General features: G+C 40.1%; 2 protein-coding genes across 3 annotated transcripts; one reads left to right on the top strand and one right to left on the bottom strand.

The window, feature by feature from the left end:
- Positions 1–5,823: 5,823 nt before the first annotated feature.
- LOC117431597 (RNA-binding protein with serine-rich domain 1-like) lies at positions 5,824–13,054 on the bottom strand. The gene is made up of 7 exons (XM_034052701.3): positions 12,788–13,054; positions 11,484–11,636; positions 8,227–8,412; positions 8,009–8,111; positions 7,579–7,732; positions 6,960–7,101; positions 5,824–6,842 (listed from the first exon to the last, which is right to left on the bottom strand). Coding segments are annotated over exons 1-7 (846 nt in total). The 5' UTR covers positions 12,790–13,054; the 3' UTR covers positions 5,824–6,736.
- A 430-nt stretch (positions 13,055–13,484) lies between these two features.
- LOC117431595 (mucin-2-like) lies at positions 13,485–24,368 on the top strand. Of its 2 annotated transcripts, none has more exons than XM_034052697.3 (5): positions 13,485–13,644; positions 14,261–14,966; positions 16,325–16,527; positions 17,485–17,616; positions 21,293–24,368. In XM_034052697.3, the coding sequence occupies exons 2-5, from the start codon at positions 14,411–14,413 to the stop codon at positions 22,178–22,180; spliced, it is 1,779 nt and encodes a 592-aa protein (XP_033908588.3). In that variant the 5' UTR covers positions 13,485–13,644; positions 14,261–14,410; the 3' UTR covers positions 22,181–24,368. The 2 variants fall into 2 exon arrangements, with proteins under 2 accessions (XP_033908588.3, XP_033908590.3); XM_034052699.3 differs by having other exon boundaries at positions 14,265–14,966.
- Positions 24,369–24,723: the final 355 nt, after the last annotated feature.

A 24,723-nucleotide genomic window follows, 5' to 3' on the forward strand; every position in this document is an offset into this window, starting at 1 on the left:
AATGTCCCTGTCCTCCCCGCCCTCTTAGTGGGAAAGAAAATAGAAACAAAACCATTGTCTGTGGCTGCTACAGACCCTGAAATGTATACAAACTCCAGTCCTAATTGTATTTCAAAGAAATAGGAAGCTACAGCATTATACACACAAGTTCTGAAAGACGTATGTAATTGTAAAAACATATAATAAATTGCAATCTTTCGTGCTTTAACTGTATAAATCCATCTATTGTCTTTATCACTGAAGCTGCCATTTTGTTTCATCATAAAGCGATCGCAATACTACACGTCATAATGCTCTTCCCTGGCAAAGTCGGCCATCTTGGGGATGGCGCATGGCTGCAAGGTTACTAAACAACTATATTGTAGTCAGCTGCAGGGATTGTATAGACCGCGGTGCTGGTCTGATCACAGGGAGGGGTTTGGTAGTACAAAGGGAACACAGTTACATGAGTACAGCCCCTTATGCTGAATTTTCTAACCAGCTGGAGCAATTGTTTGTTTTGTGTTTATTCATCTTGTTTTGCAGAGAATGATTAGCAGATGGGAGCTGCAGCCATGGAGCCAGCACTAACCCCTGTGCACTACCTTCACTGCAGTGCACAAGACACGCACCACATCCTGGTTTTGGCGAGCACAGTTTCGTGCACCGTGGATTACATTTAGCTGTAGGGGGGTTGATTTATTGTTTTTGCTTTGGAAAATAAAATGGATGTTTTGGCAACTGTAATACTGTCTGGGAAGGGAACATGCAGAAGAGGCAGTTAGAGTTAGGAAGCAACCCTCTAGGGGTATAAGCAGGAATACGAGCTCGGCCTCCTCTAAATCCTCCTCTTCATCCTCTAGCTAAGAGAGCTTTTTGAAGCTATGAACCAGCAGCAGTCCCTTTTGACGGAGCTGCGGCGAGGCTTCTCCATTGTCTCAGTCCCCATGGTCTGACCCACAACCAGCGCAGGAGGACATGTACACCCAGGAATTAATCTTCCCGCCCGAGGACGGGGAATCAAATATCTTGGCTCCCACAGTAAGTCCCTCCCTGTCGGAGGAGCTCACCTACCTTATCAGACGTGCTGCCACGGCCCTGTAGAAGATGAGCCCAAACACTTTGCAGCTTTGGGTCTGGCCCCTGAGCGTAGACACTTGAGCTCTCTCGGATTATCTGACAAAGTCATTGAGACTCTTCAGAATGCCAGAGCAGCGTGTACATGCTCCCAGTGTTGTTATAAGTAGGGTGTATTCCAGACGTGGTGTCAGGTGCGTGGATTGGACCCCACGACTTGGCCCATGTCAGATATACAGCAATTTTTGCAGGACCTTTCTGATGAAGGGAAATCTCCCTCCATGCTTAAGGTCTACATGGCAGCTATCTCAGCTTGCCAGATTAAAATTGACTCAGTCTCCCCAGGAGCACACTTCCTGGCGGGGCAGTTTTTGAAGGGTGCTTGGAGGTTAAGACTCCCTAGAAAGAATCTTGTCCCTCCCTGGTGGCTCAATGTAGTGCTGAATACACTTACAATACCACCATTCGAGAATCTGCATTCAGCAGAGCTGAAATTCCTATCCTTATTTGGTCCTGGCCAGAATGCTGAAGACTATCTTCCTTTTTAGCACATCTGCCGGTGCTGCAAGTCCTTCACTTGCGACAACTTGGGTAATGTTTAAATGCATGAATTCGCTTCATTGTTTTTTATGATTATGATGTTAGAATAATAAATATATAAGCTAACAGCAGATATTTGGTGAGTGCTTGACTTTTTACGACATTCTGTATATAGCACACCGTCAATATAAGAACATTGCTCTTTTAGCGTTATCCTATTTTTTTTCAAGTTATTATCATAACCCTGGTTTCCTGAAATAGAAACGTAACAATTACCCTTCAAGGTCGCTGCATTCACTCCAACAAACAGGCCTGAAAGAAAATGGCGCTGAGCCTCATGCGTCACTCGTATTTATCTCTTGGGGCTGTGTAGGTGTAGTTGTGTAGAAAAATGCACATCTTCTCTTGTTAATTGTGTTTCAACAGAGTAGTTTTTATTCAGTAGAAATCTTCATAGCAGCACAATACCACTGCATTCAACGGATTGGGTAGCCCTCTACAGAAAACTACAAGGCCCACCTTGTACAGTTTTGAGGAGGCACTGCCTCATCTAAGGAGCCTTCACTGCTACTGGTGAACCAAATTTTACAAACGCAATTCCAATCTGCCAAAGACATGAAAATAAGCAATTTCTTTAGAATACTAAATAAAATGTGAATATACTTCGGTATTACTAAAGTGGCCTCTCAGAAACCCCCAAAACTTATTTTAAAAAAGAGTCGACCAACCGTTTGAACCCACGACCCTGAGATTAAGAGTCTCAGTGTACCGGATGAGCTATCTAACGCAAGTTTCTTTATCGCTTGTGCAGCAGAAGCTCCATTGTTCAATTCCCATTGCTTCTATTTTACAGTTTAACAAAAATGCTTGTAATCAAGGTACTTGCCGTCACAACAGCTGAAATCTGTACGGTTTTGGTTAAAGAAATGCAACTAAAGATCTTATTGCCACTTACTGGTGGGATTTTAGTATCATTCAGGTTTTATCTCAAATTGTCTAGAATCATTAGACTCTGTAAGCACTTTGTACCAATCGTTACGTTAACCGACAACAAAACAGTGTTCAAGCCCCCCTATCACCTAGTGGTTGCTGTTGATCTTTCACACACACACACACACACACAATAGTACACCCACGCCTCGTTATATAGGCACATAGAATTACTATTCGTTTTATTTCGTACTGCACATCACAAACAATATACAAAACAATTCAAAACAAAGCATGAATATCGTACTGTTATCATACACACGTATTGCACAGTAACACAAAGCAAATTAAATATCTACTTGCTGAAGCGGTTTTTATTTTAGCCAAAGAGGTGTTCATGTGTGGCAGCAATGCACCAGCAAAAGCCACAAGGCAGTGACGTCAGCTCCCTAGCAACAAGCCTCCTATGTTGTTGTTGAGAATGGATTATTTCAATGCAGTGGGTTTGTGCATTTGAGAAAGGAGAGGAAGACTCATGAAATTGGAGACTGAAGTTGATGAGAAGCAATTACCCTCTGCAGTACAAATTAAAACGGTGTGCTGCTTTTTATACGAAAAAAGAGAAAAAGCAGGTTGCGTAGAGCAGGGGTTCCCAAACTTTTTTACCTGAGGCCCACCTGTTCAGCTGCATTAGCCACTGCGTCCCACTATTAGCACTCCTTGGGAAAATGGCAAATTAAAAACATTGTATATGTTTAAACCTGTAACATTATAAATAAACTTAATCTAAACTGTGCTTTATTCATTTGAATAAATATTGTGAAAGACGGAAATCACATAGAATATGCACAGAGTGAATAATATATATATATATATATATATATATATATATATATATATATATATATATATATATATATATAATATATATATATTAAACACTAATTGTAATAAATAAAATAAATTGCAAAAACTAAACAGACGTTTATCAAACCTTTAAATTAGGTACCTTTATATAATTGAAAATTTTAGAAATGCAGTTATTTTTCTTGGTTATCAAACAAGAAAGAAGTGCCTGTCTCTTATTATTCCCATTCATAAATACCTCAACAGGAATCACTTTGAGTAAAACCAGTAGAACGTGCACAAAAACATAGCTCTTGAATCCTAATTCCTGAACACTGTGTAACTAAAAAGTCCAGCCGTTACCTCATACGCTGAACTGTCATGCGCACAATACAGAAGGAAACGAGAGCCTTGCATTATTTACTTTTTCTGCCACTACCCTGTACAACCAAATACAACTTGCAAAATCACATTCAGTTGGCTTGCAACATCTACCACCACCAAAAAAAAAGGAAAAAAAAAAAAAAAAATCGGAGCATAGCTGCGCCACTTAACCAAAAACAAAAACTTACGAAAATAAATCCATCTGCAGCGAAATTTGAATCCGTCAAAAAAATGTTTTTTTTTATTTTTATTTTATTTATTACTTCCAACAAACATATTCTAGCGTTAAGACGAATGTGAATCAACAGCCAGTAATCAATAAAATAGCAGTATATCCAAACGTTTTAATAAATCAATTACCGGTATGTAACAAGATTTCTCAGTTTGATTAATAACTTGATTTAATTAAGATTGAAAACATACAACAAAGTACTCAACAATTTCAATGTTAATAGCTACTTTGTGACAATGTATTCATCATAGGCATCAATTGAATTTTTAAATGAATGTTACCAAGTACAAAAGTTAGTATGAAAACGTTTCTACAAAAGAAAAAAAACAAACATTCCAGCACCTCAAAACTGAGCCCACGGTACAAATGCATGCAAACTCCTGTAGCTGCCTTTTTTATTCTTTATACTTTGCAAAACGTATTCTTTGGTAGTGGATTCGTCATATTGTAATTTCATTAATACTGAACACTGTTTACATCTGACAGCAGAGCAATCACATGACCTTTACACTGCCCTATTGTTAGAGCTCTCGCTCTACATCCCGCCTACAGGTAGGCAATCTCTTAGCTCTGATTTGTGAATTTCTGCTTTGATTGACAGTCCACCAATACTTCCTTGCTACACTTTATTTTTCTACAGTTACAGCTGTTGCCGGCGCCTGCTTTTCACTATGAATAGAGAAAAATACATAGAATGTCATTTCTCCCGCAGCCCAAAGGATCACAGTTTGGGAACCCCTGGTGTATTTATATTGGATACCGACACACCCAATAAAAAGAGGGAGTTGTTCTACTCTATTTATTTGTTAGCCTATTTGTTTTTCTGTGGGTCTCTCGCTATATCGCGTCCCTTGATACATAGCAGATTTGTATTGGACCCCGACACCTATGCTATATCGAGTGGGTGGTGTATTTGTAATTATTTATTGTAACATGCACAATTGGTCAAATTATTTCGATGGAAGCATTTTATAGCTAATGAGAATGTATCTAACTTATGCCGCTACCTAATAATCACTTGCTATATTACTATGCTACAAATGTCAAATTTAATTTATTACAAGGTTAACGGCTGTCAGGCTCCCACAACTCTAAACAAACAGACTCAAAATTAAACAAATAAGCCCTACATTCAGAAAATAGAAAGCTGATTTGAGCATCTAAAACATTTATTTTCTTAAGAAAAAAAAAATAGAACCACAAATTTTAAAAAATAAACTAAAAATAAAACAGGTTCGCCAGCATTTCAAAAAACACATTTATCACAAACATTGTCAGGCAAAAATGTTTTAAAAACAAAGAGCTGTAACATTTTCTCTTATGGACTACCATTATACACTCCGAAGCTGCTTTTCTGCTCCAGTGTTAGAATAGACTTTAGAAAAGATGCATTCACCAAAGCGTTTCTATATTACCACATTAGTTTAAAAGGAGCGATAACTAATGCCTATACATTTATTTTCTATATTTCCAATAGCACGCTATTGATAACCTGTTGTATCCTGGTACCACTGATCACATGGCCTAATTGATATTAGACCTTTTGAGTGAGTTTAAACTACAATAAGGGATTAGCTATCTGGATGCATTTTCCAAATTCAAGTATAAAATACAAGCAAAGAACCAAGGGGTCTTCGAGAAGAAAAGGGTAAAGAAGCCATCAATTGTTAAGAATATTTTCAAATCTTGGGTAGCATCCCTAACATTCTCACATGTCCTTTTTATTTTGCAGTTAATTATATTTTTGGACTGTTTTAAAGCCTACAATTAAACTGGTAGAGAACACAAATGTGGCTCTAACTCAACTCATTAGACTTTCAAAGTTTATTTAAAAAAAAAAAAAAAAAATGCAAACGTTTTTATTTTACCAGGGGAATAGGCTCAGCTTCTAGTGGCAGAGAGACTTATTAAAAACAAAATGAACACTTTACATTAAATCAATAACTAGCAAACACACTTCTTACTTTTATAGCACTCTCAGTACTACCTGCTACTTAAACACACACATTTATACTAATGGCTTGGATTATTCCACTGCCCTGAATTCAAACAAACAATCTATTGAAAACAACTGTATATTACAGCAGTGAAAAATATAAAACCCACTCATTTTCAAATGAGGTGGAAGCGAGTGAAAAAGTGTGTAGACTCAGTACATGGCATACACACTATTTTTTTTATTTTTTTATTAAGTGTTTTGCAGGTTGTACACAGAAGGCAGCAACAACTTCCAAGGCATGAGAATATTTAAGAATTGTTTTTTTTCTCTCAATGCTTTCACTGCCTAAAGAAAATACACAGCAGCTATACAATTAATTAAATTAACAATGGGGGGCTGATTAACCTGCTTTGGCTTCCATTTCAATTGTGGTTGCAATATAATTCCAGTTGTGATGATGGCTGGGGATAATGGATCATTTGCGTCCTTTCGATTACTTGAGTTAATTTGAGGACGGGGGGGCACGGGGGAAATACATTAGCACTACTCATTTACGCAGAACAAAAAAAAGAAAAAAGAAGAAAGAAAACATCAGAAATGAGCAGATGGCATGTCCTGGACGCGTGAGAGCGCGGTGGCAAAATCTGCCTCTTCTAATCTTCACTAAAAAAATCACTGTGACACCCTCTGGGATAATTAGAAGGATTCGCCGTGGAGAGGGTTGGGGCTGGGACATGAGATTTGAACTGTCCTGGCTCCCGTCTCACCAGCAGCTGTGGGAGTGTCCAGTGGAGGGTGCTGACAAGGCTCTAGCGGGAGGAGTTGGAGCTGGAGCGGCTGCGGTGGCGTCGACGGCCCGGGGATCTGGAGCGAGAGCGCCGGCGTACAGGAGATCTGCGGCGCGGGGAGCGAGACCTGCAACACATAGGACAACGTCAGGGATTAGGGGGGACTTTTCAACATGGTTAAATCTTTAAAACGTTCAGGAAATTAAACTCCAACATTATAAGGGCAGACAAGGCTGACACTGACCTTCTCCTCATGCGTGGTGGAGTGCGGCGCCACATGGGCGGCGGGGGAGGCATCCTGCGCTGGGGGGTCAGTCTGCGAGGGGGTGGCCGAGGCCGGGGGGTCAACACTGCCGACGCTGTGATCTCCTGACCATCTATCTGACCTAAAACAAACAAATCAGGTCCAGATCACAGCAAGATTCAAAAGCCAGAGAAATGAAGAACACATGAGCACTTCACACAATAGCAGCCACAGTGTGTACATGGACGTACAGATGCCTGGACTGAAAGCAGCCTCCATTATACCTCCCAGATCCTGATGCTTTCAATAACTTGAAACTTGTACTGAAGACAAGTTTCATCACTACAGTGTAAGCGGTTACCTATATATAGAAGTGTATCAAATATAGGCACTCCCCAGTATATCTCTCCTCCAAGTCAACAGGCATATATGCCCTCTGGGAGATAATTACTGGTTATTGTACAAGACGGTGAATATCATGAATATCAAGGTATACAAGCATGTATTGCATTTAGCCCTGCTAAAACTATACTGTCTTTAAATGCTTCCTGGTGTAATCAAGTACTATCCAGCATGTGGGAAGAGGAAGGAGAAGGAGACATCAAGAACAGGAAGGTACCTCCATCCATGTGTTTGAGTGCTTTCTCTGCTTCATCTGCAGTCTCAAACTCAACGTAGGCATAACCCTTTGACAGGTTGGGATGGAGTCTATCAACAGGCATGTCGATCATCTTTATCTTCCCATAAGTGGCAAAAATCTCCATGATGTGCTCCTGCAATAATACAAGACAATATTTACCAAATGCTGATTATATTAATTCGCTCAGGACGTAATACACAACTGAGGCACAAGCTGAAGACAGTGTTATCGTATCATTAATACTCTTATTAAACAATCACACAAGACAAGCCCACGGTAATAACTGCACAAAAAGGTTGAGCGGGTTATGCTAAAAACTAGCACCTTTTACATAACTTTTAGTAGCAATCACAGAATTCTCTCTCAGACTCGTGGATGTTTTCAATAGCACCTCCCTTGCCTGACTCACCTTGGTGACGTTTCTTGTAAGCCGGCCGATGTGAACCTTGGAGGGCCTGGGGCTTGGACTCCTCCTCTTCCTCTCTTTCTCATCTCTCTTCAAGGATTTGGACCTGTAGAAACACAAGCGTTGTATTCAGGGAGTTGTACAGTGTGCACTTCTCCCTCAAAAAAGCTTTTACAGGTACCTTAGAGCAACTGAAATACATATTATCCATTTGTGCTTACTTGGAGCGGGAGCGGCGGCGGTTGTCGTGGCGCCGGCGGCTGGGGGAGGCCGAGGTGCTGCTGGAGCTGGAGCTGTGTGAACTGCTGGAGGAGCCGGAGCGGCTTGATGCAGACGAGGAGCTTGAACCACTGGAGGAGCCAGAGCTGGAACCTGAACTGGAGCTGGAGCTGGAGCTGGAGCGAGACCTGGGGAACAGAGAAACAGGCTGGGTTTAGACAGGTCTATAGGGGCACATACCTTTATGGAAATGCATGACATGCCCCAGATCTTACAATACAATTTTTGTCTATTAAAATATGTACACAAATAATACATACAAGGTCAGTGCAGTAATGTAAAAAAAACCTCAAAATGTTTATTATAAATTTGCTTTCAGACTAAATTGAAATCCTAAATGCAGGATTTTTAAAATATGGACATTATTTTCAGGTATTATCATTACTTAATTTTGTAGGTGACTTCAGCCAATTTTGTGTTGTATTAGCATATGTGGAAGCGTGTCATGACCGCTGCCTATGTGCACTCAGGCAAAGATATTCTATATACCAAGATACTCGACTCCGTCTTCACTTTCGTCACGCTGCGCTAAGGGTTATGGGATATAGTGAGCACTCGGGAGAAATGTTTCTGTGCCATATTTCGCTGTTAAAAATTCAAACGTTTTAAGTAAATTTCACTTTTGCCCAAGGTCTCTTAGAGACCACAATGTTGTTAAAATCACAGTACATAATTACGAACATTGCTATTTTGTGAGCACAGGTCCGTATTGTAGTGCATGTGCAGAAAGAGAGACAGCACAGCCAGCCAGCACATATTCTGCTTTTGCGAAAAATGACGGATTGGCAGGAACACGTTTCGGTGACTGACGGTGGTCAGTCACCGTTTCCCTGAGTGGCGAACCGGGATAAAAATAATAATTGGGCATTCCAAATTGGGGAGAAAACCAGGGTAAAAACAAAAATTAAACATTATCCGAATTAAACATTTTAACTAACAGACCTTGCACAGAAAAATAATTTAGTTACCATAATTTCTCATTAGTGGCAGCAACGGTAATGTATTATTTGTTTATTTAGCAGACACCTTTATCCAAGGCGACTCACAAAGACTAGGGTGTGTGAACTATGCATCAGCTGCAGAGTCACTTACAACAACATCTCAACTGAAAGATGGAGCACAAGGAGGTTAAGTGACTTGCTCAGGATCACACAATGAGTCAGTGGCTGAGGTGGGATTTGAACCGGGGGCCTCCTGGTTACAAGCCCTTTTCTTTAACCACTGGACAGTCCCCCACTTTTTAATCAACTGCCTATTTACAGTAAATACTGCCCATGCTGTATATAAAAATACAATAAATATATATTTACACTGCCCTACTATTGTGGGACTGTCATAATAATTAAACATACAGCAATTTACCCATTAAAAAAAATGTTAGGATTTGTATTTCAATCCCATTGCACTGAAGCAGTATACAACAAGCTTGGGGTTTCTCAGTATTTAAACACTAAGCAAAGCAGATTCATTCATTCGAAACCAAAACAGCATTTGCTCCAGTGCAAAGTTTGCACCACTAGAAATAAAACTAATAATTATCATACTAATACAAAATACAAGCAAACAAGCCCTATTTTTCACAGAAGCAATAAACAGCTAATGCTTAACGATGGTATCTTTCGACTCCCATTCCAGCCAACAGTTGCAAAATCTGCACATCATTATTTTGTCACCGTCAGCTGCATACATCCCCTCAAGCTCAAATTATTTACAGCGTTGTTTAATTGATATGCACGGTTTAGGCATTTTAGAAACAAACATCTCCTCTTCCATCACAATCTGAATTCCCAAATCGCTCCAAATTATACATCTGCGCAAGTGCTAGTCAGAGCTTCCGTTTTCCTTCAGACCGTGTCTATGGTAACGGCTGAGCCTTGACAACTACGATTGCAAGTATTTATTTAAAGTATTTTCTGTATAAACCTCACAATTTAAAAATGTCACTCTACGTTTGTTTTATAATGATTTTTTGTGTTATTTCTTTTTATATTTGCATATTGTTTTATATGTCACATTTCGTATGTGGCTCTAAATTTGTAATATATGCATAAAATAGCTTTTCCCTCCAGCATTTATTTCGGTGCTTGTGTTTAAAACTTACGAAACTGCAGCAAAACATAGTGTAACTGTAGTATGCAAGACATCATAGACTATTGTTGTTACAGCTGCAGTCACTTACAACAACATCTCACCTGAGAGCACAAGGAGGTCAAGTGTCTTGCTCAAGGTCACTCAGTGAGTGAGCCGGGATTTGAACCAGGGATTTCCTGGTTACAAGCTCTTTTATTTAACCACCGGACCACAGAGCCTCCACATTAACTCTACAGTTCAGGGATTGGTGCCAAATTATAGATAAAGGACTTTTTTTTTTTTTTTTTTTTTTTAAACAAATGATTTGCATAAAAGCGTACTGGGAAATTAAAGCCCATACATAATTTATTTACACTTATGCATTCTCTGAATTAATATTGGGAAAAAAACGTCCTTTTAATATCCTGTTATACGTATTCACAGGGATGCAAGGGCTAGCGTTCTGTTTATTAGGGATGTCTGGTTTTTACTGCCATCAGTAACTCCATCCACAGTAATTCTGTTTGTTTTCATTGAAGCATTGAACTTGCGTTTTTGCTGTACAGCAATTTTGTTTGGCATAATTATCATACCACGGTTCTCTCGTCCGGTTCCTCAAAATAATTCCAAACGTAGCTTTGCCTCGTTCCTTTGTTTAGAGATGCAATTTCATTAAACATATAACAACCGCCAGAAAAAATGCTGTCATTAACTTTACCACGTGGACTGGATACCGTACCACGCCTACTACAGCATGAACACAGAGTAAAACAATGAAACGCCAGATCGTCCGAGAATAAAACCTGCACCAGTGTCAATCTTTCTGCTGCACCAACTAGAAAAACTACTGGGAGGCAACTGCCAAACCCCTTCCTTTTTATAATATCCTCCCTTACTCTGGCTCCACATATTCAACATTTAACCACTTATTAAGTTTATACGTTTAAAACTCCCATCCCTAGTCACTACATTACCATTTCAGTGAGGACGAATATTCAAATAGTGTGTCTGTCCTGAGATTAATGCTTCAGTCAGAGGTGTGAATATGGGCACAACCAGTTATTAACTAGTCAAAATGAGAGTACACAATAAGAGTATTGTCTTTGTGTGCGGTCAGAGGAACATCTACCTGCTGCTGCTCCCAGTTGAAGCACTCCGCCGCTTGCGTCCTTTCTCTCTGCCACGGTCCTTCTCCCCTCCCTCCTTCACCCCCACCTTCTCCTTCCCCCGCTCCTTCACCTTGTCGTCAGAGCGATCCTTTCGTTTTGTGGGTGATGGTGCCCTGTGCAAAAAAGAGAAAAGGGCAAAGTTATGGTGATGGTATAGAGGCTTACCTGAACATACAAGTGTTGAGTCAAATAATAAAGACTACAAAAGGTTTGAGGGAATGCACTGGGGTTGTAAACTATTACAGAAAACTACTGCAAGCATTCTGTTACAGCTAGTTACTTGGGTAAACAAATGATTAAGGCAGCAGAGACAACTGAGACGTATAATTTTGCATCTGGTAATCAGAATATTCTGAATAGCTGGATAACTAAGTTAGCAGGCAGCTTACTAGTTGAGAAACTACTACAATTTGGGCTTGTGGAAATAATGCAGAATCCAAATTAAGGGTTACTGGGACAATTCATTAAAACCTGTGATATCTACTGGAAGTTATTTACTTTTTTTTTTTTTTAAATACTGTGAAGCTCAACTTCTTCCAAGTAACCCCTACAAAACACTACTTTTGTAATGAACTGTTAACCTATTACTCCGAGACTTAGTATTGGGCCCTGACTATAATGAAATGAGACGTATGTTTTATTTTTATGAAGTTGCTTTTTCCATGAAAACCGAGACATTGCAAAATAAATACGCAAGTCCAGATAATTCCGGGCGCATATCAATATTAACTTTACTATATAGCGCCTTTCATACAAAAAGTATATCAAAGCGCTGCACAGGACAAAAGAGAAGATAATCTAAATACAATTCGTGTGTATAGAAATGAAAGAAAAACGGAGTTTAGAATTCAGTTAAAAAAAAAGCTAATAAAACATACGAAAATACAAAGATCTGCAGGTTGCGATACTTCCTAAAAGAAAAATGCAATCCATAAAAACGTACGTAACAATTAGCCAAATAATCAAACTGTAGCCTACTACATCTGAGAAAAAACAAACGCACTAATCAAACAAACAAAAAAATACATTATTGGTATCAAAAAAAGAGTACTTAGCACCTCGGTTAATAATCGTAACACCAAGCCCTGTACTACTATTATTGTTTTCATTCATCAAAAGGGCTTCGACTAACCAAACAGAAACCAGACCCCCTGTAACTACCAGGTCCCTTTTTACTTGTACAGACCACCGGCGTTTTATTTTACCACTGTAACACAAAGGATGGACACAGATTGTATTTCACTTAGAATAAAAACAAACTTACATCTTCACTCAACTGATCAAACGTCTTTCCAACCTCAGCAGACGCTGACTGATGATGACATACAAGCTTCTGGCGACAGAATTAATGGATCGGAGGATAATTTCTTTAGCTATATCACAGCGACCTCTGGCGCCGCCGCCCAGATTAATATTTAGATTGTAATATATTAGTTTTATTCAAATTTTCTAGTAAAATATAACCAATTAATGCACAAATGTAGAGTAACGGATTATGATTAAGTATACCAAAAAATACTGATAATATACTAATTCTAACTAAAGCTAAATGATCACTTACATTAATTTCACTACATAAATATTTGGTATTTTGTTGAAACCATACTCCAAATTAAATGACCGTAAATTGTATTTTTACAAGAGAATTGACATACTGTTTACGCTGTACTGCATGGTAAATTCATTTTACATTTTATACATGTCATTTCAGTTTTAAATTGGTGCCACGGCTCTCTGCATACTATATGCACTATTGGCTTGCTCTTGAATACAGACAAGTCTGTCTCTGTCTCTCTGTCTGTCTGTCTGTCTGTCTCTCTCTCTCTCTCTCTGTCTGTCTGTCTGTCTGTCTGTCTCTCTCTCTCTTCAATTTCAAGTGCTTATTGGCATGACTGATTATTACAAGTGTTGCCAAAGCAATGATGGGTAAATTCCTTTAACATTAAAAACATATGTAAATGTTACATTAAGTAAATACAACAAAAAAAACTCTCTATCACACAGTATTTCCAACTAGGAGAACAAAAGGGTTAACGACAGCCTTCTTTCCGCATCCTTCGTGTTGTTGTCTTTCGTTCCCAGAAGCACTTGCTGCCACGATAACACAAGAAGACAAGGAAGGTACAGACAGTACTGAAATAGAAATGTTTATTTATGTGGGTTATTTTAAACTTATTACGTGTCATGTATGATGGCCAACATTTAACGTAGCCCCATCTGTCATCCTAACAACATGCCGTGTTCTGTAATAATGCGCCGTCGATGTGAAATGTTTATTATTATTTATTTCTTAGCAGACGCCCTTATCCAGGGCGACTTACAATCTATAGTTTATACTGTTAGTCGTTAGAAAGAGTCAATGCGCTGCCGGTGTACAAGTTATATTTTGCCCCTCACCCCCAAGGGAACATAAAGCAGGCCACCTGCGCATTTTACGTGGATTAAATAATTAGATATAATTTCAGTTTGCAATCGACAATTCACCAGTTTTACCAGTAATCCATGCTGTTGTGTATAGCATGTTCTTGTTTTAATATACCAAATTGTATGAAAATAGATTACAATTAAATCTACTGTTTATCTTGTTATTATTATTAAATGTTAGTCAGAGACAAGCAATGTATACTGTAGACAGAAAAATTCGATATTGTACCTACCCAGCAACGATTATTTTACGCAAGCTAGGTTACGTTACATTTTGTTGTTTAATTTAGCTTGGTTTGTTTTTCCTCCCTAGATAGTCTGGAGACAGTGCAGTCAACCTGGGGAATGTGAAGTAGCCTACAGCGTTAAATCAAGTTAATCTCTGGGACTGATGCCCCTTTGAGAGGAAGGTAGCAGCTGTAGTGTGCTTGGGCCTGACAACCCACAACTAAACTGCAGGGTCATGGGGCGCCTGGACGAGCCAGCCAAGAAGAGGATCGTGGAGCTGCGGCGAGCAGGGCTGAGTTTCCGCAGAATCAAGACCGTCCTGGAACTGGACAACATCAAGGTGTCTGCACAGACCATCTATCTGTTCCTCAAGAAGAATAAGAAGATCAAGCTAGAGCAGGAGGAGCGGGGTCTGGGGGCCGCCCCCGCTCAGAGTGGGGTGGCAGTGAGAGGCAGCGGCTGGGCAGACCAGCAGTTATGGAGCCTCATGCAGGACAGGTCCACTGCGGGGTACCCCAGGACCACTGGACAGCAGGGTCCAAGCCAGGCCCGGGGACAAGGCTCTGTGCTGGGGACCGGCCCCACTGGGACCCCCTGTGATTCTGGAAGCCCCAGGACAGCTGAAGACAGCGGTGGCAGCAGCAGGAAGGGGGTAGCACAGGAGAGGAAGGAGGAGGGAATCAAGATTGTGAGTGTGACCTCGCTGTCTGAGACCTCGGGGCGCCTCGGATTCCAGAAGAGAGAGGGAGTGTCTGGGGCCATGAACAAAGGGAGCTTTCCTCTCAATCCAGGTAGGGACGTGGTTCATTTTTGTAGTTAGTTTCCTTATACTTAAAACAATTTAAATAGGTAAATAACAAAAATTAAAGGATCAATCAGTCGAGCTGTATTATTTTCACAGTGAAAAAATGGCTTATTTCACGGTCTAAAAATAGGTATTTAATGATTAAACATAATATGCATTAAAGCAGAAAAAAATAGCATTGTCACATTTAAAATAATTTTGTCTACAGTTATTCAACAACAAATGTTTAAATACTTACCTGAAAAACAGTAAATGCTAAATTGCAGAATATTTCGTTTAAGCTGTGGAACACAAAGCCACTTTGTGGCTTGGAACTTGGTTTCAAGAGACTAGGTTCAGGTCACTGCATGGCACACCAAGGGTCACAGGGTTTGATACAGCAAAGTTGCCTCAAACTAGGTCTCCTGGATTCCTGGAACCACGTTTCAAGCCACTGTTCCTGAAAAAGTGGCTTTGTGTTCCATGAAAATAAAATCTTATCAACATACTCTGTGACGTACTCATCCTGCCCTCTCCTGTTTTTATCTGGCTATCTGAGTAAATTTAGGAAAACTTACATTTCACTGCTTTCTGACAACATCTCACCTGGTTTCTGACTGCATCTTAGTTTAAGATGCAGTCGCTACAATGACAAAAAAATGTTGCCTGTGAAAGTGTTAACTGTATAAAAAAGAAACCACACCACAATAACCGAACTGCGCCCCCTGCACAAACTTGTTTCTTGTTAGGTTTATACAGCTTTTTGCATTTTTCCCCCCTCTGAAAATGTACCTTTGCTCTTGCTTTTTTTGTAAAAAAATCACATTCCTAACGGCTACCTTCTTATAAAGAAGTCCTGTTTTGTTTGATAAGAGATAAGAGAACTATTTTTGGTGGATGTTATTCTTTTTGGAGGTTCTGTATCCATAGCCTGGATGAGTGCTGATTGTGCAGAGTTTGCTAAGGGCTACAGTAGAATCACCAAGGAGCAGCCGGATTTTACAGAAACCTGGGTTTATGCTTTTCTTTGTGTCTCCTATTTATTGGATTTTAAGTTATTACATTTTTAATGTGTTTTTCCCATTGTTTTCTAATTTTAAATGACTCATCCAACTGGCTCCTGAACATCTTCCAGGTTTGATATCTGAGTATACACCAACACCCAGTGGTCTATTCAGGTGATCTAATTGTTGGTGAATCTAAATGCCACCAACTTTTAAATGACTCAACAGGAACTTTCTGCCATGTTACATATTTGTACCTGTTTTACATTGCTTTTGCTTAAAACAGGTGTGTACTACACAACATATGCTCATTGTATTGTGTTGTGTTGTAGTGCATGACTCACTCTATGTATGTGTTCAGCTCCACAGAGAGGCCCTCAGGCTACTTGCAGTGTTCCACATCTCCAGGGATCCAACCCAGGGAGTGCCCTGCCTGCCAACTCCATTTCCAAAGCACTCCTGGCAGCCACCAACCGGAGACGAGTCCCCTTCACCCAGCCCAGGAACCCCACCCTCATTGCCCGCAAGAGGCTGGTCGAGAAGGCCATCCTTCACAAAATGAAGGTAGAATGACATATTTTGCACAACTACTGTGGGGGAAAAAAAATTACTATATTGATAAGCTACCCATTTAAGGATTTACTCCAAAAAGTTTACTCCGTACCAATCTGAAAAAGCTTTCTTTATGAACTCCAATAAATCAATTGTTGTCTTTCACCAGTCAAATTGTAGTGTGCCTAAGTGAAGTTTTGAGTCAACACAAATTTTCTTTTTTTGTCAGTTGTATCTCCTTTAGCAGCCACATCTATCCCAAATATAATGGATTCAGGTATTGTTTACCGTCAGGAGTGTGACAACGATTTAATTGCACAGCAGCTTTCCTAGTTAGATGATGAGCTGTAAATGTAGTGTGAGTTTTGTACTAAAGCAGGGCCAGCAGTTGCAGGGAAAAGGGAGTTTATTTTTCAAACTGACCATTTGAAGAACGGTGAAGAAAGCATCGAAATACTTGGGACTGTAATTAGGAAGTGTACGCCTAACCTGACACTGCAGTAGCCAGAGTAATGTGCTACATTTAGGGAATTCAAAATGAAATTGAGTGCAAGTTAGTTGATTGCAGTAGAAAACCTGCATGTCACTGCTAATGAAAAAGAATGGTTTGGAAATATCTAAAGTCTAGACAATGTGCTTGCAAAATATCTAAAAATGTAAACATACTGTTTTCATTGTAGTCATCAGCTGCATAATTAACCATTCAGCAGAATAAGGTAATAAAGAAGTGAGTACAAACTAAGTTGCTGTTTTAGTATCACTTTAGTGTCATAACAAGTTGTTGTTGACTCCTAAAGTAAAACGTTTGTCTGGATCCCTGCTGATATTAATGTTTCTTTTATGCAAAAAAATAAGATGGCTTAAATAACGCTATGTGAAAAGCCATTCAGATTAAATCTGCTGTTTGCGTTGTCCTGGTTCACCAGCCCTGCATGTCCACAGTCAGAACCCTGTGGTCTCGTGTTGCAGGTGAAGGAGACCGGCAGTCAGAACAGCCAGCAGATGGGTCAGCCTTCTAGGAGGGGGCAGTGTTACATTGAGAGTGCTCCCCCCAACACCATGACAGGATTCTCTGTCTCTTCAGGGAGCTTCAGCTCAGCGGTAGGTAACAGCCCCCAGGGCACGCACCCACAAGATCAACTAGAAGAAATAAATACAAAGCAGACATGTTTTGATTTGGTATTTTTCAAAATTATGATTTTATTTTTTTAAAGCCTGAAGAGAGTGTACTGGTGGCAATATTATCTCGTCTTGTTCCAAGATCAAACTGAGGTTACTGACCACGATTTCCACCTGCTGTTTACAATCCAGTCTGCAATCTGCAAAGTTAAAGATTGCCTCTACATATCATCTTTAAAATAATTGCTATTTTATTCATTTCTTCATCTATCTCCAGTATTTCCAGGCCCACGAGAGCCTTCCGTCTGGCCCGTTGGATGTCAGCTGCAGTGCTGCCAGTTTTTCGCAAAATTAGGCTGTTTTTAATTACGTTTAGCAGGAGAAAATGATGCTAAGTGGGTTGTCTATTTGTGGGCGGTTTTAGCAAAATGCTGTGAGTTTTGTTTTTTTTTAACATGAAATCTGCCATGATTGACACAACATGATTAATAACAAATCCAATCAGATTCAGAGTAACACACACACACAGCCCCCGGCCACACCCCCTGCCCTGTCAAGTGTCCACCAATAGGATTGTTGCTGTTTTTCCGGGGAAAAATAGACAGTTATTTTTAAGTGATGAACAGAAACCCCTCGGATCCCACAAAGTAAAGATGCCGAAGTCGTGAGCAAAATATATTCCAAAAAACAAATCCTTCCTGGGAACGAGAAGCAGTTTTTAAGGGTGAGTCTATTGTTGGAGCTTGACCACACACATTCAATAGCTCTGACAAGAGCAGTTGGCCATTTATCGGCTACTACCTTAATACTGTACTAACACATGCCAGTTGCATCCTGGCTTAATGTATCTCATTACAATACAACAACAAAAAACTATACTTCAAAAGAGATTTGTTTGAACCTTATTTAAAATGTTAGTATCAGAAGATACGGCCAGTTTATCATTTTGGTCCTTTTGACAACGCTGTCTATATATGTGAGACTGCAGTGTGCACTGTCTATAATATGCAAGACTTGCAGTGTGTTAATTTGCTGTTGTTACCTACATTTTGTATAGGCAAACCTAACTAGCAATATTGTATTTATTACATACCGTAAAAGTGCCTTTAACTTTGTTTCAATACATGTTAGCAGATATATTATGAGCACTGTTATAAGATGTTAGTGAGACCAGACCGTCATATAAAATGTATATTGTAATAATAATAGTAAAATCACTTTAATTTACAGGGTTTTCATGTGAAACAACCAAATATGCTTTTAAATCATCCATCTTTACTTTCTCGTTAAATGCAGAATGATGAACGGTAAAACGAGAGCTCAACATTTTAATAAGTGACTTGTCTTTATTAATGTTATACAATTACGAATAGCGATTGTAGTAAAGTGTATTCTGCATTTATTGTTTTTTAAATTATAGATTAAATTGCTTATTAAATTGTTGCACCCAAAAAAACAGCAACCCTAAATATAGGGTCTTTTTTTAGGGTGGCTAATTGCTGATCCACAAGACATAGCCAAAGGCTTCTGCAAATCTCAATAAGATGGAAAAACAACAAAACATATTAACAATGCTACTCCACATTCTGCCTTGAATAAAATAACAAACAGCTTCCAAGTAGCACCCATGTTGGAGGTTTGTGACAAAAAGAGAAGGGCAGAATTGAAACTAGCATTTCTAGTGGCAAAACACACTGCCATTTCCACTATGGATTGCTTGTGTGAGATCGTCAAAGACATTGTAAATGACACAAACCGATCTCAAAAGACATCCAGCTGCACAGAACTTTGTTCACAGCAGTGATACATTCAGTCGTGGGCCCATGTTTTTTCAGGAAAAAGTAGGCAGGTTTTTGTAACAGTAGTTGTCCTTCATTACAAATGCTAGTTACAGATACGCACGGTTGAAAGGTCATCGCTATCTACAGGGTATTTGCGTCCCCTAACAAGCGATATTTATTGATAACACACCATAATACAGGAACAAATGATCACTGCACTTTATCTGGCAATAACCCTTCTCCTACCTTGTTTACAACTCACTCTGTATGTAAGCTGCCCTCAATCAATAAACCTTAGTCACACACTCTGTATGCACATTTATTCCCATTTGCGTCAGTGCACTCCATAACCATAACAATTTTTTTACAATTTACTATTATTATTTAACTTATTCAAATAATTACTCCTCTCCTGTAAATGAAGGCTTGTTTAAATGTTTGCTGTTCACCCTGGTCCACTCTGTTATTGAAAATGATTTGAATATTGAAGGATGCCCACACAAAGTGGGGTGTAGCCCCCTACTGATTGATGTGCTTTCATTACTTGACTTGCATGCTTGTTGCACAGTCATTTTTAGAAAACAAAGACGGTGCGAGTGGGTGTCAAATTGAGACAAAAAGAAAGGGAATTAGATGCCCATTTTAATCCATTTTAATAGTTTTAATACAGTTATGATTATAAATATTTTTGCTTTGTATTTGTATTATTAAATGGCAATCATTAATCGTATCATTGTAAATGGTTTTTGTGTGCTGAGGGGATTTCCCCCCTATGCTGCAGCCAATTGGGGGAATGCCAAAAAGAAAAGGCACTTTTGCATATAAAAAACTATATATATATATTTTGCTGCATCATCATTCACACTGGTGTTGCTTTAAAATAAGCTGCTTTCAGGAGACCTAACAGCTGTTCATCACTGTGAGACAGAGCACTCTCCATTACTTTTGCCATTGCCTGACGTGAAGTTTTTGCAGCAGAAGAAAAAGGTGCTTTTCTTCTTAACCAGCGCGCCATTTCTTTTTTTAGCTCTTTACACTCAGCCCTATTTCTGCCTGTTTTTCACTGTTTTCATTTATGCATGTTTAACTACTGGATAGTTTGTACTGCAAAATGAAACCTAAGCTCTGAACTCTCACATGATCAGAGGCTTCAGGCGATCATAGTTCCAGCTAGCAGTACCGCATACACACACTGAATACGTCTTTGGAAAGCCCCGAGTATGTATTTTTAAACAAGCCAGGTAGGTGGCTTTTATGGTGCCTTAGTAATTTGTGCGGAACCTTTGGTGCGCTGGCGCCCCAAAATGAAAGGGGCTGAACTTTAAGAGTTAAAGCGAAAGTCACCGCTTGCAAAACAGCACCCAGATAGCCTTAATATCTTCTTTTTTTTTTTTTAAACTGTTTACTTACTGCAGTGTACTGAGTTTCTATAATGCTTAAAGGTAGCGGCCGAGAATCATGTACGAGAGAATAAAGTCTCACGGCACTTAAAATATCCAGCACTACTTTTATTTATTTATTTATTTTAAGCCGAACTACTCAGAATGCAGCTCATAGTGCTTTATTCACTGACACCCACTTCCTTAGAGATTGTTGTAGCGTGTCAGGCATTCTCAATTGGGTGGAAAATACAGTAGCTTGGTGTCTTAAAATACCCTTGCGTGATCCCACGCTGAAATTCAAGCCCTGATGATTAATAAATGAATTTTGAAAAGGTAAATGACATCAATATTATATATATGCACACACATTCATTTTCATATACAAGAACACCAGGCATTTTATTGTGACTTTTTTTATTAGTATTACTATTATTTTTATAATGCATTGTATGTTTTTTTTTCTTAACATCATTTTTGGCCTTCCCACCCTCCCAGGTAACCGTGACAGGAGTGCAAAACAGCCCTCTTGTTTACAGCACCCCCCGGCAGCGTCTCCAGGGGGCTGTTACTTCCAGTGTCAGCCGTGGCCCCACTGTGAGCACCACATCACCTGCCTCCATGATGAGAGGAGCCAGCGCCCAGAGCAGCACAGGTCCAGGCCAGGCCCAGAGCAGCAGTGCACTTCTCACTTCCAGTGGCAACCCCAGCACAGACTCCAGCCACCCTGCCAAACGGACTACTGCTCTCCCTGCCAGCACAAGAGTCAGCCTCACCCCCTGCATGGGCACCAGCCCAGGGCCTTGTGGTGGCAGTGCGGTCCTGGAGCAACTGGGGAATCTTAACACCCAGCTGAGGACACTAAGCAGCGTTGTCCTGCTACTGACTGAGCAACAGGGCCGGCTGGAGAGAGAACAAGCGCAACAAACCCAGGTGCAGAGGCAGATCCTGAGCACCCTGCAGGGACTGGCTACCAGCCTCAGACCAGCACCTCCCAGCCCTGCCCCCTGCACAGAGAGCCCTGCTCCTGGACAGGCACCGTATACGCCCACTACTCCAGACCCCTCTCACACCAAGCCAGTCAGTGCCCCTTCAGGGTACTACAACATCACCGACCCTGCCTCCAGACAATATGAGCCAATCAGCTGCAGCTCCACCCCACCTGGCCACCTTCAATACAAACCAATGAGCTTAAACTCCGCCCCTCACGAGCATAACCACTACCAGAGCTCCGACTCCACTTCTCTCAGCCAAATATGCTTCCCCCCAATCAGTATGGACTTGTCCCCTCCAGACCACACACACTTCTCTCCCACCAGCCCGGACCCCGCTCCCCCCACAGACCCCGACACTCAGTTTAACATCTTTAAAGTTGAGCTGTTTTGATGGAACCTGTGGGAATCAATGTATTTAGGTTTTGTATTGTTTAATTAAACACTAGAGCCATGATGTACCACTCGTCAGTGGCACTGAAGTCGTCCAATCTGTCAGTAAAGGATTCAGGCTTTTAGCTGGCTCTTTGATTGGAAGTGACCACAGTGTCTTAGAAACATTGGGCTGGAAATCCTTTTCGTGATATTTCAATATGCTGTACTAAAAAAAAAAAACAACAAAAAAAAAAAAACATCTCAGACTATAAAAAATGTAGCCTACCTTTCGTTGTCATTAAATCAGCATCCTCAGTGATGCCTTGTTTTCCGATTAGTCTTTGCCTCATTGAATCCTGTTGATTCTGCTGCAGCACTGCATGTGCTCTTCCTGTGTTTCAGGACCCTGACCTGCAAATTCACCTGTGCCAATAATGCGAAACACATTGACATAGTGGACTTGTCTTGGAAAAGTTTGGCTATTTTTAACACTGCAGTTTATTATGTAAAACATTGAGGAACTTGTGAGGAGATGTGAAAAGTATCGGTTATTACTATATACACATACAGTACTAGTTTAGTTTCTTGCTACTTTTGTATCATCAGTAGTTCATTTTTTTCCCCGTTAAAAAAGTTTGCACTGGAGAAAATGCCCAGACGAAATTGAGCACATGTTTTGTCAAGTCTGGGTAAAGCAGGCCTGGTGGTTCTCAATAAACCTCAGTCATCTGGGAAACCCAAGCAAGTTTTTATTTCAACCAGGACCTTAACGTTCATTATCCCCCTGTTGTTAGACTTCAAACAACAGTACAGTAGTATGTACTGTAATCATGTGCTGTAAAGCAAATGCTAGGATTCTTCCATGTCTGGACTGAAAAGGCTAACCGTGTTTGTGAGTCTGTCATTCACATTATCCAGGTGTTGAGTTTCTTTTTTTATTTTTTTAAATGTGTTTGTTAAATGAGAGTTGACTGTATCACAATATTTAGTTGCATCTTGAGAAGTGTTCATCCAGTTCTGATGTAAGGGCATTACCTAGAAAAGGTTCTTAAAGGCATCTAGGTTATGGTAAAGCACTCATGGAAGAGTTATATGATTGGATAGCCTGATGAACGTCAAAAAGGACTTTTACAACTGGAAAATCCTCAGCTAAAAGGCTTAGAAATAAAATTTAAAAAAAAACTAGCTCTAAAGTTGCAAGTAAGTTGGGCTCCCTAGTGGCGCATCCAGTAAAAGCACTCGCTAGAGTGCAGGATGCGCTCTATAGCCTGGACGTCGCGAGTTCGAGTCCAGGCTATTCCACAGCCGACCGTGGACGGGAGCTCCCAGGAGGCGGCGCTCAATTGGCCGAGCGTCGCCCGGGGGGAGGGAGGGTTAGGTCGGCCAGGGTGTCCTCGGCTCACCGCGCACCAGCGACCCCTGTAGTCTGGCCGGGCGCCTGCGGGCTTGCCTGTAAGCTGCCCAGAGCTGCGTTGTCCTCCAACACTGTAGCTCTGAGGCGGCTGCACGGTGAGTTCACAGTGTGTAAAGAAGCGGGCGGCTGACGTTGCAAGTAAGTCAGTTAGTTCCCTGTTTTGGTATATATTTTTTTTTGTTGTACCGTAATGACTGATGACTAATACAAAGAAACAAAATGCAATCATTTGTTTTGTTGGAGTGGAAAAAAAAGTGTTTGTTTTTTTTTTTTTTTTTTTTACTTATACAACCCATTTTTTAAAGTAACAATACAATTTTTTCCATACAATTACAATAAAAAAATTACTTTTACTCCAATGCACACAAACTCAAGCTGAATGGAAAAAATAGAAGCCTGTACTAATTACACTTTTGTGTTGTTCACTGGTCCTGCGGAGTACATGAGTTAATTTAAATCAACCTAATTACATTTTTTAAAACGGTAAAAACTGAATTCACAAAATTCTAACATAGTGCCCTAACTGTTATTTATGAACCTGTTTTTGCTTTAATTCACTGTCAATGTTGATTTGTGATGTTAAAGCTGAAAACCATGTTAGAAATCACGTTAGATATCCCTACTTCTGTAATGCTAATAATACTGAATACTAAAAAAAATACTTTGTTTAAATGTTCAATATTATTGCAAATGTCATCCCTTTACAAGAGATTAATGATGACCTTAGAATGCTATGGGTAAGACAAAAAAAAAAAAAGATACATTGCACATTCTTTGAAAAAAAGTTTTAAAATCTCCCCACCCCTCCACCCCTCCCGTACTTGTACCTCCCCTGACTCGGAGGTAACCAGCCACCATTGGCGCTCACATAACATCACCGTAGCCCACAGGTCCCCTTGGTGTACTGATGAACTGAGAGCGTTAAAACCTGAAGGGCGCTGGCTTGAGCGTCAGCATAGGGACTCTCATCTTAATATCCATTATGACATCTGGAAGCAGCATATTGCCCACTCCCATTGAGCTCTTCCTACAGAAAGGACTTACTACATCTCAAATATAATTAGAAGTGGGAAAAACCATCCAGCAACTTAGTAAGAACCCCGGTACTCACTCAATTCTTGTCCCCTCTCCCAAATTATGTCTGAATT

This window comes from Acipenser ruthenus, chromosome 22 (assembly GCF_902713425.1).
Source record: "Acipenser ruthenus chromosome 22, fAciRut3.2 maternal haplotype, whole genome shotgun sequence".
Taxonomy (NCBI): Eukaryota; Metazoa; Chordata; class Actinopteri; order Acipenseriformes; family Acipenseridae; genus Acipenser; species Acipenser ruthenus.

What these genes read in the sequence shown, in the direction of transcription:
- LOC117431595 (XM_034052697.3), top strand. Translation starts at nt 14,411, where the DNA reads ATGGGGCGCCTGGACGAGCCAGCCAAGAAGAGGATCGTGGAGCTGCGG. An exon ending in CCATCCTTCACAAAATGAAG is followed by an intron (nt 16,528 to 17,484) that starts GTAGAATGACAT and finishes CTCGTGTTGCAG; the next exon opens with GTGAAGGAGACCGGCAGTCA. An exon ending in CAGGGAGCTTCAGCTCAGCG is followed by an intron (nt 17,617 to 21,292) that starts GTAGGTAACAGC and finishes CCACCCTCCCAG; the next exon opens with GTAACCGTGACAGGAGTGCA.
- LOC117431597 (XM_034052701.3), bottom strand. An exon ending in TCAACTGGGAGCAGCAGCAG is followed by an intron (nt 8,413 to 11,483) that starts GTAGATGTTCCT and finishes TCTGTTCCCCAG; the next exon opens with GTCTCGCTCCAGCTCCAGCT. An exon ending in CCACCACGCATGAGGAGAAG is followed by an intron (nt 6,843 to 6,959) that starts GTCAGTGTCAGC and finishes TATGTGTTGCAG; the next exon opens with GTCTCGCTCCCCGCGCCGCA.